This window comes from Theropithecus gelada, chromosome 1 (genome assembly GCF_003255815.1).
Source record: "Theropithecus gelada isolate Dixy chromosome 1, Tgel_1.0, whole genome shotgun sequence".
Taxonomy (NCBI): domain Eukaryota; kingdom Metazoa; phylum Chordata; class Mammalia; order Primates; family Cercopithecidae; genus Theropithecus; species Theropithecus gelada.
The window spans coordinates 189,853,683-189,871,553 of NC_037668.1; the positions used below are offsets into that span (position 1 = coordinate 189,853,683).

General features: G+C 34.8%; 1 protein-coding gene across 10 annotated transcripts in view; it reads left to right on the forward strand.

The window, feature by feature from the left end:
* Window positions 1-17,871, forward strand: part of COP1 (COP1, E3 ubiquitin ligase) — a 258,997-nt gene that overhangs the window by 6,637 nt on the left and 234,489 nt on the right. For all 10 annotated transcript variants that reach the window (XM_025403629.1, XM_025403653.1, XM_025403683.1 and 7 more), the window contains exon 2: window positions 16,146-16,205. In XM_025403629.1, coding sequence (XP_025259414.1) covers window positions 16,146-16,205 — 60 coding nt within the window. The remainder of the gene's footprint in view (window positions 1-16,145; window positions 16,206-17,871) is intronic.

A 17,871-nucleotide genomic window follows, 5' to 3' on the forward strand; every position in this document is an offset into this window, starting at 1 on the left:
AAAAAAAAAAACACCAAAAAAAAAAAAAAAAAAAAAAAAAAAAAAAGTTAAAATGCTTTTAAAATTCTTGATCTGTTTTTATATGTGGTGTTGTCTGTAGGACAAAATTCTGTAAGCATTCAGGTTTTTGTGCAGACTTGTCTTTGCCTTCTACCTTACTCGTTCTTTGTCCTCTTTCTTTATGTATGTATGTATGAGCCAAGTTCTATTCAGATATGTTGGTACTTTCTCAAACAATCTATTAATTGAGAGTAACATGTTTTTCTTTATATCCTAAAATATGTTAGTTGTCCTTTCATTTTTCACAATTAAGTTTTATGAACTGATTTTGCGTCTGTTTCTATATAAAGTGGAACATAGAATGCAGTAGGTGGTCTGATTTCTGTTTATTGTATTTCTGGTGTAACCATTGGGAATTCATCCTTGTGTCCTAATCTCTGGTTTGGGATGGTACATTTCTTCCCCAAATTCAGAATTGGAACATATAATCCATGCTCAAGTGTCTGGTGCATTGGAATCATCTGTCTTTAGTATTAATTCACGGGTGGGCATTTGGCTCTAAATAGAGATAATGAGACAAAGTAGGCTTTGTAAAAATTACTGATGACTGTTTTGGGGGTACTTTTAGATACTTGCATCTCAAAGTGCATAAATGCCAAGTCCACTCAAATGAAGATGGAATGTGTTGTACTGACAGTTAGTTTGGGACAAATACTCGTAATAGTAAGTGCTCAAATATAAATTGCTATTTGCCAAGCACTGTTTTAAAGGTTTTACATTACTTGCTTAATCTTCAGAACAACTGTTTGATATAGATGCTCTTATAGTTCCCATTTTGTAGATGAGGAAATGAGGCTCAAGAGAGGTTATATAACTTGTCTAAGTTACACAATTAATAATGGTGGTGCCAGTATCTATATTCAAACAATTTGACTCAGAGGTCAGGTTCTTAACCACTATTACAAATAGTTACCCAAGTTAACCACCTATTTCCTTGCCTTTATTTAGAGGCCGATTTTGTTTAAAATCAGCTTTACTAAGTTATAATTTGCATAAAATAAGTCACTGGTCGTAAATGTGTAGTTGAATGAGTTTTGACACATGAATACACCTGTGCAGTCACCACCTTAATGAAGCTATGATACATTTGCAGAAAGTCGACTTTTGCCAACACTTCATACTCTGTGTCTACCTTCACACCTAACACCTGGCAACCAGTGATCTGCTTTGTATTGTTGTCATTTTGCTTTTTCTGGGATTTCATATTAATGGAGTCCTTTAGTAGATAGTCTTTTGTGTCTGGTGTCTTTCATGTGGTATAATGTTTTTGAAATTCACTGATGTTGAATGTACTATTTTTTTTTCTTTTAATTGCTTAGTAGTATCCCATTATTGTATGGATGTAACATGAGCTGTTTATTTTCTGGTTAAAAGATTTTTGACTTGTTTCTAGTTTTTGACTATTATTTAGAAAATTCTGTAAGCATTCAGGTTTTTGTGCAAACACGTCTTCACATTTCTAGGGTAAAAATATCTAGTAGTGAATTGCTGGGTTCTATGCCAAGTATATGTTTAATTTTAAAATAAACTGCAAAACTTTTTAAAAACTGGCTGTACCATTTTCCGTTTCCTTTTTTTCTTTTTTTTTTTTTGAGACAGAGTCTTGCACTGTCGCCCCAGCTGGTGTGCAGTGGCGCTCTCCTGGCTTGCTACAACCTCTGACTCCGGAGTAGCAATTCTCCTGCATCAGCCTCCCGAGTAGCTAGGATTACAGGTGCCTGCCACCATGCCAAGCTACATTTTTGTATTTTTAGTAGAGATGGGGTTTCACTATGTTGGCCAGGATGGTCTCGATCTCCAGACCTCATGATCTTCCCGCCTTGACCTCCCAAAGTGCTGGGATTATAGGCGTGAGCGCGCCCGGCCACCATTTTGCATTTCTACCAGCAACAAATAAAAGTTCTTATTGTTTCACGTTCTTGCTAGCGCTCTTTGTTTTCAGTTTTTTAAATATTAGTCATTTTTGTGGATATGTAGTTTTATCTCATTGTTATTAACATATTTTTATGTGCTTATTTTTCATTTGCATATCTTTTGTGAAGTGTCTCTTGTAATCTGTGGCCCTTTTTTTTCCTGTAAAATTGCTTGTCATCTTGCATTGTAAGGGTTCTTTATGTATTCTGCATACATCTTTTGTCAGACCTATGTATTGTGGTATTTTCTCTTAGTCTGTTGCTTATCTTTTCATTTTATTAATAATTTTTTAAAGCACAAAAGTTTTTTCTTTTTTCTAATGTATCAATAAAGTTTTCAATTTTGATTAAGTCCAAATTGATTTTTATTATTTTTAATTTTTGTGTTCTAGCTAAGAAATTAACACCAAATTAGAAAACATTCTCGTGTATTTTCTTCTAGAAGGTTTATAGTTTTCTTATGGTTATGATCCATTTCAAGTTAGTTTTTATATACTGTGATAAGGGTTGAAGGCTTCATTAATATTATAACATCATATGTTGAAAAGATCATCTCTGTTCATTGAATTTTCTTGGCACCTTTCTCAAAGGTTAACCATATATATGAGTTTATTTCTGCAATTTTTATTCTGTCCCATTGGTGTATAAATGTTTATCCCTACATGAGTGCCATACTGTTTTGATTATGGTATCATTATAGTACATCTTGAAATCATGTAGTGTAATTTTCATCTTTTATTTCAAAGTTGTTTTGGTTATTTAGGTTCTTTACATTTCCACATAAATCTTAGGATTATCTTGCCAATTTCTACAAAAAAGGATGTAGGATTTTAATTTTGGTTACTTTGAATCTGTGATTTAATTTGGGAAGATGACATCTTAACATTATCGAGTCTTTTGAATCATGAACATAGTATATTTCTCCAATTATTTAGGTCTTCTTTAATTTCTCTTAGCAGTGTTTTATACTTTTCAGTTTGGGTTTTTCACCATATTTTTAAAATTTATCCCTAAGTATTTTATGTTTTTGATGGTGTTCTAAATGTTGTTCTTTTAATTTCAACTTCTAATTGTTGCTAGTATGTAAATACACTATTTTTTATGTTGTCCTTGTATTTTATGAAATTTTAAGTTTACTTACTAGTTCTAATAGTTTTTTGGTAGAACCTGTAGAATTTATAAGAAAAAGATCCATGTTATCTGTATATAAATATATTTTTACATCTTTTAAATTTATATGCCCTATTTAAAAAACATACATTAATGGATTTGTTTGATTGGGTAGTTGTTTAAAAGGATTTTTTGGACCTTTATTAGTGAGGGATACTGGTCTGTGATTTTCTTTTAATTTATTTCTAGTTTTCATATCACACTGTATTGGTTTACTTTGGCTGCCATAACAAAATACCACAGATTAGGTGGCTTAAATTTATTTGTTTTCTCATAGGTAAATAGAAATAGAAATAAATAGAAATTTATTTTCTCATAGGTCTGGAGGCTAGAAGTACAAAACAATGTGTAGGCAGATTTCGGTTTCTTCGGAGGCCTGTTTCCTTTCTTTTTTTTTTTAAAAGAGGTGGTCTTGCTGTGTCACCCAAGCTGGAGTACAGTGGCACCGTCACTGCTCACTGCATCCTCAAACTCCTGGGCCCAAGGGATCCTCCTCCCTCATCTTCCTAGTGGTTGGCTCTACAGGCACATGTCACCACACCTGGATAATTTTTATAATTTTTTAATAGAGATGAGGGTCTTGGCATCTTGCCTAGATTGGGCCACTTTTTGTTGTGTCATAACTTTCTCACCCCCTCAGTCTGCGTGTTGCCTGTGTCTTAGAAGAATCCTGCTTGTATTGGATTAGGGCCCACCAATATGACTGTATTTTACGTTGATTATCTCTTTAAAGGCCTTATTTTCAAATGCAAAATCTGAGATACTGGGAGTTATAAAATAGGGCTTTTCTTTTGTGAGGGATGGAAATACAATTTAACCCATAACATAGGTATTATTGCTGGTTTCACTTGTTCTTTCCCTCCCTCCCTCCCTCCTTCCCTTCTGCCGGTTTCACTCTTTCTTTCTTCTTTTTTTCTTTTTCTTTTTCTTTTTTTTTTTTTTTTGCGTAGAGACAGGAGTCTCACTGTGTTGCCCTGGCTGGTCTTGAGCTCCTGGTCTCAAGTGATCTTCCCATGCTTTGACCTCTCAAAGTGCTGGGACTATAGGCATGAGCCACTGTGCCTGGCCAGTGCTGGCTTCTAAAAGAAGGTAAGAAATGTTTCCCTTCTATTTTCTGAAAGAGTGTGTATGAAATTGGTGTTTTTCCTTAAGTGGTTGATGGAACTTTCTAGTGAAGCCATAGTTTTAGACCTTCATATATTTTGTATGATTTCACGCCTTCCCTTTGTGGGAAGGTTTTTAATTACTAATTCAATTTCTTTAATAGACACTACTCAGGTTCTATATTTCATGAACGTTAGTAGTTTTAAGAGTTTCTTCATAACACCCATGTTGCTGAATTTACTGGCATAGTAATAATATATCCCTTATTCTTTTAGTATCTTGGATTTGTTAATGGTGTCACGTCTTTCATTCCTCATATTGATAATTTGTGTTCTTGTGTTTCTGTTTTCCTTGAACGGTTTAGCTAGAGGATTATTAATTTTGTTTAACTCTTTTCAAATGATCAACTTTCATGTTATTGATTTTCTGTATAGTTTGTTCATTTTCTATTCCACCAATTTTCAGTTTTACTTTTTAAATTTCTTCTGCTTACTTAGAGTTTCATGTTGTCTTTTCTGGTTTCTTAGTACGAAAGCTTAGATCATTGATTTTTGGCCCTCTTTTCAATAACAGCACTTAATCTTATCAATTTCCCTTTCTAATCCCTACTTTAGCTGTATCTTCAAATTTTCAAGCAGTTCATAATATTTCTCATTTCCCTTGTGATTTCTTATTTGAAACATGGATTATTCAGAAGTGTGTTGTTTATTTTGCTTGTACATATGCAGGTTTGTTACATGGGTATGTTGCATGATGCTAGTGATCCTGTCGCCCAAGTAGTGGACGTAGTACCCAGTAGGTGGTTTTTCAGCTCTTAACCCCCTCCCTCCCCGATTTTGGAATCCTCAGTGTTTCTTGTTCCTGTCTTTGTGTCTGTGTGTACCCAGTGTGTAGCTCCTACTTAAAAGTGAGAACATACGGTGTTTGGTTTTCTGTTTTTGTGTTAATCCGTTTAGGATAATGGACTCCAGCTGCAACCATGTTGCTACAAAGGACATGATTTCATTCTTTTCTATGGCTGCAGCTGTTTAATTTCTACACGAAAATTCTATGTCTGATTTGTGATATAATTCAACTTGGTTCAGGTAATATAGTTTGTATGATTTTAGTCCTTTTGAATTTATTGAGACTCGTTTCATGGTCCACCATAAGCTTTATCTTCACTAATGGTCCATATGCACTTGAAAAAAGTGAGTATTCTGCCATGTGTAGGCTGGGGTGTTCTATACATGTCAAATAGTAAAGTTGGTTGATGTGTTATTTAAGTTCTGTATACTCCTGTTCATTTTCTGTATACTTGTACTGTCAATTAACATGTTCTTCAATCGCCTCCAGTGCTAACTAGATTTGGCTATGTCTCCTTTTAGTTCTCTCAGCTTTTACTTCATGTATTTTGAAGATTACACAGATTTAGAGTTGGCGAATTGATCTCCTTGTCATTTTGAAATGTCACTCTATATTCCTGGTAGTATTCCTTGTTCTGAAATCTACTTTGATGTTAATATAGCCTCTTCAACTTCCTTCCTCCCTTCCCTCCCTCTCTCCCTTCCTCTTTTCCTCTCCTCTCCCTCTTTCTCTTTCTCTCCTCTCCTCTCCTTTTTCTCTTCTCTTCTTTGAGACAGGGTCTCACTCTGTCACACAGGCTGGAGTGCAGTGGCGTGATCACAGCTCACTGCAGGCTCAACCTCCCAAGCTCAAGTGGTCCTCGCACCTCAGCCTCCTGAGAAGCTGAGAACACAGGCGTGGGCCACCACATCTGGTTGATTTTTTTTTTTAATTTTATTTTTTAGAGACAGGGTCTCGCCATGGTGCCCAGCTGATTTCAAACTCCTGGGCTCAAGCGATTCTCCTGCGTTGGCCTCCCAAAGTGGAATTACAGGCGTGAGCCACTGACCTGACCTAGCTTTCTTTTCATAAGTGTTTACATGGTATGTTTTTATTCTTCATGTCTATTATGTATGTGTTGTAATATTTAAAGTGGATTTCTTGTACCCAGAGTATAGTTCTGTCTTCTTTTTTATTTAGTATGACAATCTGCCTTTGTTGTTGTTGTTTCAGACAGAGTCTTGCTCTGTCACCAAGCTGGAGTGCAGTGGTGTTATCTCCGCTCACTGCAACCTCGACCTCCTGGGTTCAAGTGATTCTCCTGCTTCAGCCTCCCAAATAGCTGGGATTACAGGCACATGCCACCATGCCCAGATAATTTTTGTATTTTTAGTAAAGACGGGGTTTCACCATGTTGGCCAGGATGGTCTCGATCTCCTGACCTCGTGATCCGCCTCCCTCAGCTTCCCAAGGTTCTGAGATTACAGGCGTGAGCTACGGTGCCCAGCCGACAATCTGCCTTTTAGTTGGATTAGCTGGACTGTTTACATTTTAACATAATTATGATGTGCTTGGTTTTGTGTGTACTGTCTTGTTTGCTCTTTGTTTTCTATTTGTCTCTTCTATTTCGTTTTTCTTTTTTTGTTGCTTTTTTGTTTTTGGGATTAATTGGATATTTTTAAGATTGCCATTTTATTTCCACTGTTTGCTTATTAATGATTCTGTGTGTTTGGTGGGGGGAAGTGGTTGCTCTGAGATTTACAATACTCATTTTTAAACTTTTCGTGTTCTACCTTCAAATAATATTATTTCATATACAATGTAAAAATTTTGCAATAGTGTATTTCCATTCTATAGGATCCATTCTGCTACTTATTCCCTTGTTGTCAGAAGTGTTAATTCTCTCTTCCTTTTGTTTAAAAAAGTGAGGTAAAATTCACACAACTCTGAAATACACGGTTTTAAAGTGTACAGTTGTGTTTTTAGTACAGTTGGCAGTGTTTCACAACCATAACCACTACTTTCAGAACATTTTTATCAGCCCCTAAAGAAAGTCTGTACCCATTAAGCAGTCACTTTCCTTTTCCTGTTACCTTAGCAATCACTAATTGACTTTCTGTCTTTATGGATTTACCTATTCTAGACACTTCATATAAATGTAATCGTCTAATATATGGTCTTTTGTATCATATGTCTTTCATTTAACATGTTTCTGAGGCTCATCCATGTTGTAACATGTATCAGCACTTCATCCTTTTTTATGGTTGAGTAATATTCCATTACATGGGAATATTATTAAATAACATTTGGGCTGTTTCCACTTTTTGTCTATTATGAATAATGTTCCTGTGAACATTTGTGTATGAATTTTTGTTTGAACATATGTTTTCTAGTCTCTGGGGCATTTACCCACAGTGTAATGGCTAGGTGATATGTAATTGTATTTTACTTTCTGAGTAACTGCCGAACAGTTTTCCATAGTAGCTGCATTACTTTTTTTTCCTACTAGCAATGTATAAGGGTTCTAATTTCTCTTCCTCTTGTCAACATATTATTTTCCTTTTTGATAATAGCCAACTTAATGGGTGTGAAGTGGTTATTCATTGTGGTTTTGATTTGCATTCCCCTTTTCACTAGTGAGGTTAACCATCTTTTCAAGTGCTTGTTGGCCATTCATTTATTACTCTTTAAAGGTTGTGTTTTCATCTTTAATAATTAACTTGAGTCAGACATAAGTATGCTTTTTGGTAGCCAAAGGGAAGTTAAGGGAAAGTTGTCATCCAGATTTTCACTATTTGAATCCATTTCATGTAGTGGTATATGCAATATACAGTGTTCGGGTTTTTTTTTCAAGAGTAGAAGACTAGTTTAATTGGTACTATCTTTTAAATTCAGCACCATATTTGTGAAATAAAACTTAACTACTGAAACAACGTTTTTAAAAAGTTAATCTTAAAAATCAAGTTAGGGATACAAGGAACACGTTTCCCGTGGATTTTGGAGATTTCTTTGACCCCTGAATAATGGGATGGGGATACTATCTAATGAAATGTATTACACATGATACCCTGTTCGTATTTTCTTATATTGTAATAGAAATTTCTGTTTTTATAGCTCCTCCTATGTAGGCAGCTGTTTTTCTTCTGTGTGAACTTGGTATCTTCCCCAGTTGATTGGCCTGTGATTGGGTACTCTTCTGAAGTGTGACCAAAGCATAGCAATTACATCTTACTGGAATTGGCTTGAAAGGTATTTTGGCCAATTATATTTTGTGTTTTAGAAATTGGAAATAAAATGAGAAACACTTGAGTTGGCCTAAAGTTCTTGGTGTAGTGTTGGTGCTGAAGGGGCTATATATTGTAAGCTGGTAGTCTTGAGAAGCAGAAAAATATTAGTCATATTAATGGTAGAGCACTAGTGAAGATCTGTATCTGTGTTTGAGGCCTGGTACTGTTGTTACTTGCGGTTTACTCTGAGAGGAATCTCCTGATTGTTTCATCTGTACCTAACTTGTGACTACAAGACGAATTAAATCTTCTGTAACTGTAAACCTTTGGTGGTAATTAGAACCGATTCTGTGTTTGGGTGGGAGCCTTGGGACTGTGTGAATGGAATAAAATCCAGGAAGAGATTAAGAACGTATTGGGGTAAGAGGAATCATTAGAGATACTTCTTGGCCATAAAGTAGCTCCCTGATTCAATCTTACTGTTCCGTTACGGATACCAGAAATTGGCTCACTTGCATTATCTTTTCATGCCTATTACTTGTGTTAATCATGGGGTCCTTTCTTTCCTAGTCCCTTGTGGTCTCATCCTTTTCGAAGGTCTGACCCTGAAGCTAGTGCATAGTTACTTAGAATCCTTATTTAAAAAAATATTTTATTGTTAAATTACAGAGGCTTAACATGATTGCCGCTATGCTATTCTTTTGCTTCCTTACCTCTCTTCTTATTCATGGAGCCTGCGACTTAAGGCAATGTTAAACACAGGTCTTGATGGAGACAGATTAGGGAGGAATCACTTTACAAAATATCAAATAAGTTTAATCTCTGCTTTTGAAAAAATGTAGGTTTAAGTTTTTTAAGGCTTTTTATCACAGCAAATGGAACTGGGAAAGAGTGAGATGATGGGACATAGACTGGAACTTAACTGCTGCCTGTGAAATTTGGTTCAGAGGATCTAGCGTTATCATTATAGGTATAAAGAAGAGTTTGAGATTTTTTTTTTTTCCTTTTTACTTACTTTTGTTTCTTTCAGTCCTGAATATACTTGGGGCCGGTTGAATTTGGATGCTGCTTTTGAAGGAAGTAAAGGAAAAATTAAGGAATTAAAGGGAAAAGAAGCTAGAGAAATTTCAAGTTTTGAAAATTTTGTGAGGAAGGAAGAAACATTACCATAGTCCTTTTGCCGGGTGTCTTTCATTTTTGAAGTTGTATATAAATTTGAGTGTATTTAAAATAATTTTTCCAAGGTCTTCTATGTGCTGATAGCTGTGGTTTTGATTTTCATAATCACAAGGATGCATATTATTATTATTTCCTCTTCTGAAATTATAGCAAGATAGAAAGAACACTGGGCTTGTAATTTAAGACCTTGAGATTTAACTTTGGACAAATAATTTATTGTTTTGGAGTCTGTTTTTTCATGTATAAATTGGGATATACTAATATTCCATAAAATTATGAGGTTTAGGTTATATAATGCATGTAAAAAGGCATTATAAATTATAAAATCTCAAAGAATCAGGTGGTTATTTGCTAGAGTTTGGCATTTGGTATCAAAATACGAAAGTGTTCCTGTGGTCCTGTTTATGTAAGATGTAACTACTGCTTGTTTTCCTGAATGACTCTAGATTGTGCCTGGCTCTGATTATTTTGGTAATATTATTATTATTTTTTAGTATTTAACCTTTGAAAGATTGAATTTTTTTTTTGTTTGTTTAGTTGGAGCTAGTACTACTATGGGACAGTTGACACATTTTATGAAAGCAAAATGGAGTTAGCATTTGTACCAAAATATACATATATTGAACTATGTACATGTTAGTTTGTTAGACAGTTCTAAGATGGTACTTTGTAAGTACTTATTAAATTCACTTAATAAGTTTGGATGCTGCTTTTGAAGGAAATAATGCATATGAAAGGGAATCACAAATAGACCACTGATTAATGATGTTACTTGGGCCTGATTGTAATATGACCCTTGATTAACTGAGATAATATGTTGTATAAATGCATATTAGGTACGTGAAATAATTTTCTGTATCTGGATCTGTTCTGCATTTTTTTTTAATGTCCCAAGTGACATACATTATCTTTTGGCAAGCTTAATGTTGTGCAGTATATCTGTCCTTCTGGCAATTGGTATAAAAATTTCTTCTTCATAGCATTCAATTACTTGAAGAACACGATTTTAATTAACAGTGACAAGAGATAAAAGTTAAAAATAATCTCTACTAATACAGGTTGAGTGTCCCTAATCCAAAAATCTGAAATTTGAAATGCTCCAAAATCTGAACCTTTTTGAGTCCCCACACAACTCGCAAAGAAAATGCTTATTGGGGCATTTTGGATTTTAAATTTTTAGATGAGGGATGCTGAACCAGTAAGAATATAAATGCAAATATTTCAAAATGCGAACAGATCCGAATCTGAAACACTTCTGGTCTCAGCCATTTTGGATGACGGATATTCACCCTCCAGTAGTTTGAAGGATACTCAGTTTTTTGTTGCATTTAAAGTTTTGTGGTGGGAGTTGTAAAGTCAGATGCCTCCAGTAGCCATCTTTTTTTTTTCCCCCTCTGAAATCATTACCCATTATGCTTATTTACTCTTGTGTTCCTTTCTTTTTCATTCTAATTCTTTTCTGATTTTTTTTTAACCTCCCTTTTAAAGTAATTCTTTCTTCGGAACAAAAGTTTCCTAAAGTTTTCTAATTGAGAATTTTTTCTTTCAGTGTTTTACTTATTGTTGTATTTATTTCTTTCAGTCCATTTTGAAATATTAGATTATGATTGTCATTTGTTTTGGTCATATTTTTCTGGCTTTCATTGTTTCTAGGGACAGTATTATGTTTTTTTGTTCATTGGGAACCTTTGTTTCTCATTTTTTAGTGATGAAAGATAAATGTGGTTTGAATTTATGTTCATCATTACTATTTTTAGAGCTCTTTATTTCTTTGTGTGCATCCTAGTTTCTGTCTGTCTTCATATTCCTTCTGCTTGCAGGATTTACGTTTATGTATCTTGTAGTACAGGTCTGTGGGCAGTGAATTCTCTTAAATTTGTGTTTGTTTGAAAATGAGTTTATTTGCTTCGTTTTGAAAGTTTTTTTTGAGTATAAAATTCTGAGTTGAAAGTTTTTTCTTTTAGTATTTTAAAGAAGTATTTTTGTTTCTCACTAAACAATGAGAAACTAAGAGTTCCCAACGGAAAAAGAAATGTAATACAGTCCCTAGAAACGATGAAAGCAAGCCAGAAAAATATGACCAAAACAAATGACAATTATAATCTAATATTTCAAAATGGACTGAAATAAATAAATGCAATGACAATAATAAAATAACTGAAAGAAAAAATTCTCAATTAGACAGTGCCTGCTACATTGTCTTTTGGCTAGTATGGTTTCTGATGAGAAGTCTGTTTCTGTTTTTATCTTTATTCCTCTGTATGTAATGTGTCTTTCTTGGGCTGCCTTCAAGATTTTCTTTTTATTTTTGGTTTTAACAGTTTAAGTGCATTGTATGTGTTAGGGATATTTTCTTAATTTTGAAATCCCTATTTAGGGATTTCTGAGTTTCTTAGATCTGTGGTTTGATGTCTTTCGTTATTTTAAAAATGATTTCAGTTACGTCTCTACATTTTTTTTCCTAACTCTTTCTCTGCCGTCTATGACTTCAATTATATGTATGTTAGAACATTTCACATATGTCACAGCTCTGGGATGCTCTGTTCTGTGTGTGTGTGTGTGTGTGTGTGTGTGTGTGTGTGTGTCTGTGTCTGTCACTTAGGCTGGAATGCAGTGGCCTGAGGAGAGGAAGAGAGAAGGGCAATAGCAGGTTAGTGGAGGAGTAAGAACACAATGAGGTTTGCCATCTAATATGGGTGCAATTTGTGGCTCCCCAAAACAGTTACAGTAGTAACATCAAAGACCACTGATCGCAGATAATTATACAGGTATAATAATAATGAAAAAGTTTGAAATATTGTGAGAATTACCAAAATGTGACACAGAGATATGAAGTGAGCACATGGTGTTGAAAAAGTGAGCTGCCAACAGACTCGCTCTGTGCAGGGTTGCCCATCCTCCTTGAATGCTTTTGATTGACAGTGTTACAGGGGTCCTGAATGGATTGTTTTTCTAAATGGATGGTTCGAAATGGATAAGTTTTTCCCTTAACCTGCTGTTGGTGTATTCTTGTTCTTCAAAATTGGAAAGAATTAATGGTATTTCATTAGGATCTTCTCTTCATTTCTGTAGTTTCTGAGATTTTTTCATCCCTTTCTTGGGAAGGGGAGTAATTGGCCAGCCCTTCTTCTTGTATTCTGTTCTACCTATTTTTGATAGGAATTCTTTCAAGTTTTTGGCTTGGGTGGATAGTACCCTTCCTAAGTATTATAGTCTGTGCAGGCTGCTATAACAAAATGCCGTAAAATAGGTAACTTAAAAACAGCAGAACTTTATTTCTCATGTTTGTGGAGGCTGGGAAATTCAGATGAAGGCATAGGGAGGTTTTTATGTCTGATGAGGGCTAGATTCCTGATCCACAGACAGTGCCTGCTCTCTGGATCTGCCTGATGTCATGGAGGAAGAGGGGATAAAATTCCTTTAGACCTCTTTTGTAAGGGCACTAATCCCATTCATGAGAGTTCTGCCCTCATGACCTAAAAATCTCCCAAAGGCCCATGTTTTAACATCACCTTGAGGGTTAAGATTTCAACATACGAAATTTGGGGGGACGTAAATATCAGACCATAGCACCAGGCTTATTACTGATGTATATTTTCCCGTATTTTCTCTTTTTGGTGTATTCTGCCACTTACTGAATTTTGTGTGCCAGGCATGGTATTTAGCACCTCATAGATATCTTGTTAATCTGTGTAATGATTCTATGATGTAAATATCATCCCTGTTATACAAATAAGGAATTACAATTAGAGAGATTAAACTACTTGCTCAAAGTCACAAAACTGTAGATGGCATAGCTAGGATTAATTTCACTTTTCTTGAAAGCTGTGGCCTTGAACTGTGGTTAAAATGCCAGTATTTCAGCCAGTAATAGTGGCTCATGCCTATAATCCCAACACTTTGGGAGGCCACAGTGGGAGAATTGCTCCAGCCCAGGAGTTTGAGAGCAGCCTGAGCAACACAAGGAGATCCTGTGTCTACTGTATATATATAAAAACACACATATATACATATATAATATGTATATAATATACATACACATACACATATATAATGTGTGTATAATATACACATATGTCAGTGCATATATATGAGCTATATGTGGTGGTATGCACCGGTTGTCCCAGCTACTTGAGAGGCTGAGGCAAGAGAGAAGTACTGAGCCCAAGAGGTCGAAGTTGCAGTGAGTCATGATCATGCCAGTGCACTCCAGCCTGGGTGACAGAGTGAGACACTGTCTCAGAAAAAGAGTGGAGACCTTTAATTCACTAGTTATTCAGAATACATTTCTTAAAAGCTATTGGCTTTAACTGATTTGATAGTAATTTTTGGGTACTGTAAGTTTTAGTATTAGTGGAATACATTATGTGACATGACACATACTATACTCCTGCTTTTTTTTCTTTTTAAATAAACTAATAGATGATGGAACTCTGTACGAAGTAAACCTGTAGTCATTTCTTCCAGTTTTCAGCCCAGAAAGTTTCACTGATTTTTGTCTCATACCCAACATCTCTCAGCAAACCGTAGTTCTACCTTCAAAATATATATAGAATCTGACCACTTCTCATCAGCCCAACTGCTACCACCATAGTCCATTTCAGCACCGTTTCTCACTTGGATTATGATAGCTTCCGTAACCATTTCTACACTTGGCTTCCCTTTAGTCTTCTTTTCAGCATAGTAGGTAGAATGATCTGGTTCATCACTGTATCAAATCACATCACTTCTCTTTTCCAAATCCACCAGTGAATTGCTGTTTTACTCAATTTAAAAGCCAAAGTCTTTAACACATTCCTTAGTTCTCTGAGGTGCGCTTTTTTTTTTTCTCTTTTCTTTTTGAGATAGGGTCTTGCTCTGTCACCTGGGCTGGAGTGCAGTGGCACAGTCTCTGTTCACTGCAGCTTCGCCTGTTGTGTTCAAGTGATCTTCCCACCTCAGCTTCCCAAGGAGCTGGGACTAGCTAGAGTAGCTAGGGCTACAGGTGTGTGCTCCTATGCTTGCTATTTATTTTATTTTATTTTATTTTATTTTATTGTAGAGATGAGGTCTCAGTATATTGCTCAGGCTGTGAGAGTGCCTTTTAAAAATTTGCATAGAGGTGTTGTGTGTCTTAGCAGTGACATACTTGAAGGATCCTCAAACATTAAAATACCCCTTTCTCAAAATGCTAACAATTAGGTATGTATTGTTTTCTATTAAACAGCTCCTGATATATTCAGTGAATTGATTGGTTTGTTCTTTTGCCCTTCCTCCTGCTCTGACCCCCAAATCTCAGTTTTCTTTCCTGTGGGTCCCTTTATAGCCAGTGTGTCCTCTTATTATTATGTTTATCATTATTGTATATATTGTATATATTTTCACATTGTGTTGTAATATCTATAATATATTTGAGTCTGCCATTAGACTTTACATTCCTATATTCTAAAGGATGGTGTTTATGCCCAAGAAGTTTTTCTTGAAGGAGTGAGTGTATTTTCAGTTACAGTTTTAAGTATCATTGTATCATCCATAAGGATTTGGATTTGTATGCCAATAAGAGAAAACTTGATAAATATTGACTTAAGCAAGTGAAAATTTACTTTCTTATGTAATGTGAAGTCCAGCGGAGGCAATCCAAAGCTGATGCAGCTGCTCAAGGATTTCATCCAGGAACCAGTATCCTCCTATCTTCCTAGCTTAAGGTTTTTATCTTCATGGTCAGAAGATGGCTGTTGTATCTCTGAACACTGCATCAGAATTTTAGTAAGGAAGAAAAGGGAAGGATAAAAGGAAATGTCTTTTTACAAGGTTTTGCATTTTTGTTCTCATAGATGGTGGCCCCTTAGAAACTGATGACTATATTTCATTGGCCAGAATGATGCCATATAGCCAATCCTAAGTACAGAAAAGGCTGGGATTTTGAGTATTCTGTTTTTTGTTCTTTATAGGAAAAGAGGGGAGAAGAGGATTATAATTGGTGTTTAAAGTATCAGAAAGTAGTATAGAACAAGTGGTTGAGAACATAGACCTGAATTTGAATTTTGACTTTGTTACTTCTTAGCTGTGTGACTTTAACAGCTCTCTGCTTCTGTTCCCTCATCTGTGCCTAGTAATTGGTACCTATTTCACTTTGTTGTTGAAACTATTAAATGAGTTAATATATGTTGTGGGTTTAATGTGTATAGTTTGTTTTATTTAAATAGCTAATAAGTTGTTACGATTATTGTCGTTACCTACAAGCATTGTTGAAACTGTAATTATAAATTTATCATCAAGGAATTAGCTTTATTTGGGATAGAAAGAAAAGAGTATTTAGCAGGTTTGGGTAGGTGCTTTTGAGTGCAGGTGATGGTAGAAAACGATAGTAGAGCTTTCTTAAGGGCTCTGGTGACTACATTGTACTATTAAAAATTATGTGCCGAGTTAAAATATTGGAACCATTTTGATTTACTCATTTAGTTCATTTTGAAGCACAGTGGCCCTTAGGGTCATCCTGATTGTCATTTTACCAACAATCCCCTAAAGTTTACTTCAATAGAAATTTCATCTCTTATTGATAGAATGTTTGAAGACTTAGCTCTAAACTATATATTGAAATATGATTTCATTGGTATTGTTACTAGCCTTTTCCAGTTTGTAATCACTCTACTTTAAAAAAAATCAATTATTTTTCTTTTCTTTTTAGCCCCATCTGCTTTGATATGATTGAAGAAGCATACATGACAAAATGTGGCCACAGCTTTTGGTAAGACAATTCTACTGAGTAAAATAATCTTTTGATATTTTAAAACTTATCTGTAAATGTAGCCAATGAGAAGTTATGTGTTTTAAACCAACTTTGATTATCTTACAATCATATTTTTTTCTTGACATATGTCTTTGTAGATATGGCAGTTTAAGGCGGTTAACATAACAGCTGGTGCATAATTTCTGTCAAATGTTTAGATTTAGCATAGGCCTTACCGATGGATTTGAAAACTTCTGCATTTATTAATTGTTAATAAGAACTTTTCACTGCTGTTCTTAGTGATGCTGGGCAATCAGGACCAACCATGAAGCACTAGTTACTCACTTGTGGGGATAGGTTGGAGAACGCAGTAAAGCAGGCTAAGAAGGTCATGGGAAAAAAATAGAGGGTTAAAAAGTTCTGTGTTCTTTTCTTTAACACTTTGCTCAATATTAGCTTTACATTATATCATGCCGGATTAACCCGTATGTTAAACATTTTTTTAATTGTAAGATTTACATAATATCGAATTTATATTTTATATATGTATTTTTTCTGGTTTCTTAGTCTTGGAGGAATTTATAATTTTAACCACAGTTATGTGAACAGTGCAGTAGTGTTAAGTATGTTCATATTATTGTACAATTGATCTCTAGAACTTTTTGTGCAAAACTGAAACTTGGCACTCAGTAAACAACAATTCCCCATTTCCCCTTCCCCATAGCCCCTAGCAGCCACCATTCTACTTTCTGTTTCTATGAATTTAATTATTCTAGATACCTCGAATAAGTAGAAGTATTTGTCTTTTTGTGACTAGCTTATTTCACTTAGCATAGTGTCTTCAATGTTTATCAGTGTTGTAGCATGTGTCAGAATTTCTTTCCTTTGTAAGGCTGAATAATACTCCATTGTATATGTAGACTACATTTTATTTATTCATCTATCAGTAGACACTAGGGTGGCTTCTTCTACCTTTTGGCTATTATGAATGATGCTGCTGTGAACATGGGTATACAAACATCTCTTTGGGACTCTGCTTTCTAGTCTTTTGAGTGTATACTCAGAAGTGGAATTGCTGTATCATGTGGTAATTTGGTTTTTAATTTTTTGAGAAACTACCATACTGTTTTCTATAGGAGCTGCACTATTTTATGTTCTCACCAATAGTGCATAAGAGTTCCAGTTTCTCCACATCCTTGCCAACTCTTATTTTCTGTTGTTGTTTTTTGATAGTAGACATCCTAATGGATGTGTAATCTGTGCATTTTAACTTATTTTTGCTTATTTTTAAACCTATTCTGTTGATATATTATTTTAGCCTTAGTATTCCTTGTGTTCTAATACTCCTTATATTCTAATTCATATTGAAATCAGGCCCATAATTTTATGCTGAAGTTGGATGTGATATCTGGCAGATTGATATTCCTTCATCATGAAGAGTATTGGTTATTAACACTAGTCTGTAAGATCTTTTGTTTCATCTGAAGCATGATGCTTTAGTGATAGGTGTATTCCCTCTGCTAGTCACTTAAAAAGCTTTAAATACAAATCACTTTCTTAGCTTGTATTTTCTATATTTTTATAAATTAAAGTATTAAAATGATAACAGCAATGTATATTCTTGCTTTAAAAAACAACTCATTGTACAGGAAGATGTAATATAAAATACAGATGTCTACCTTTA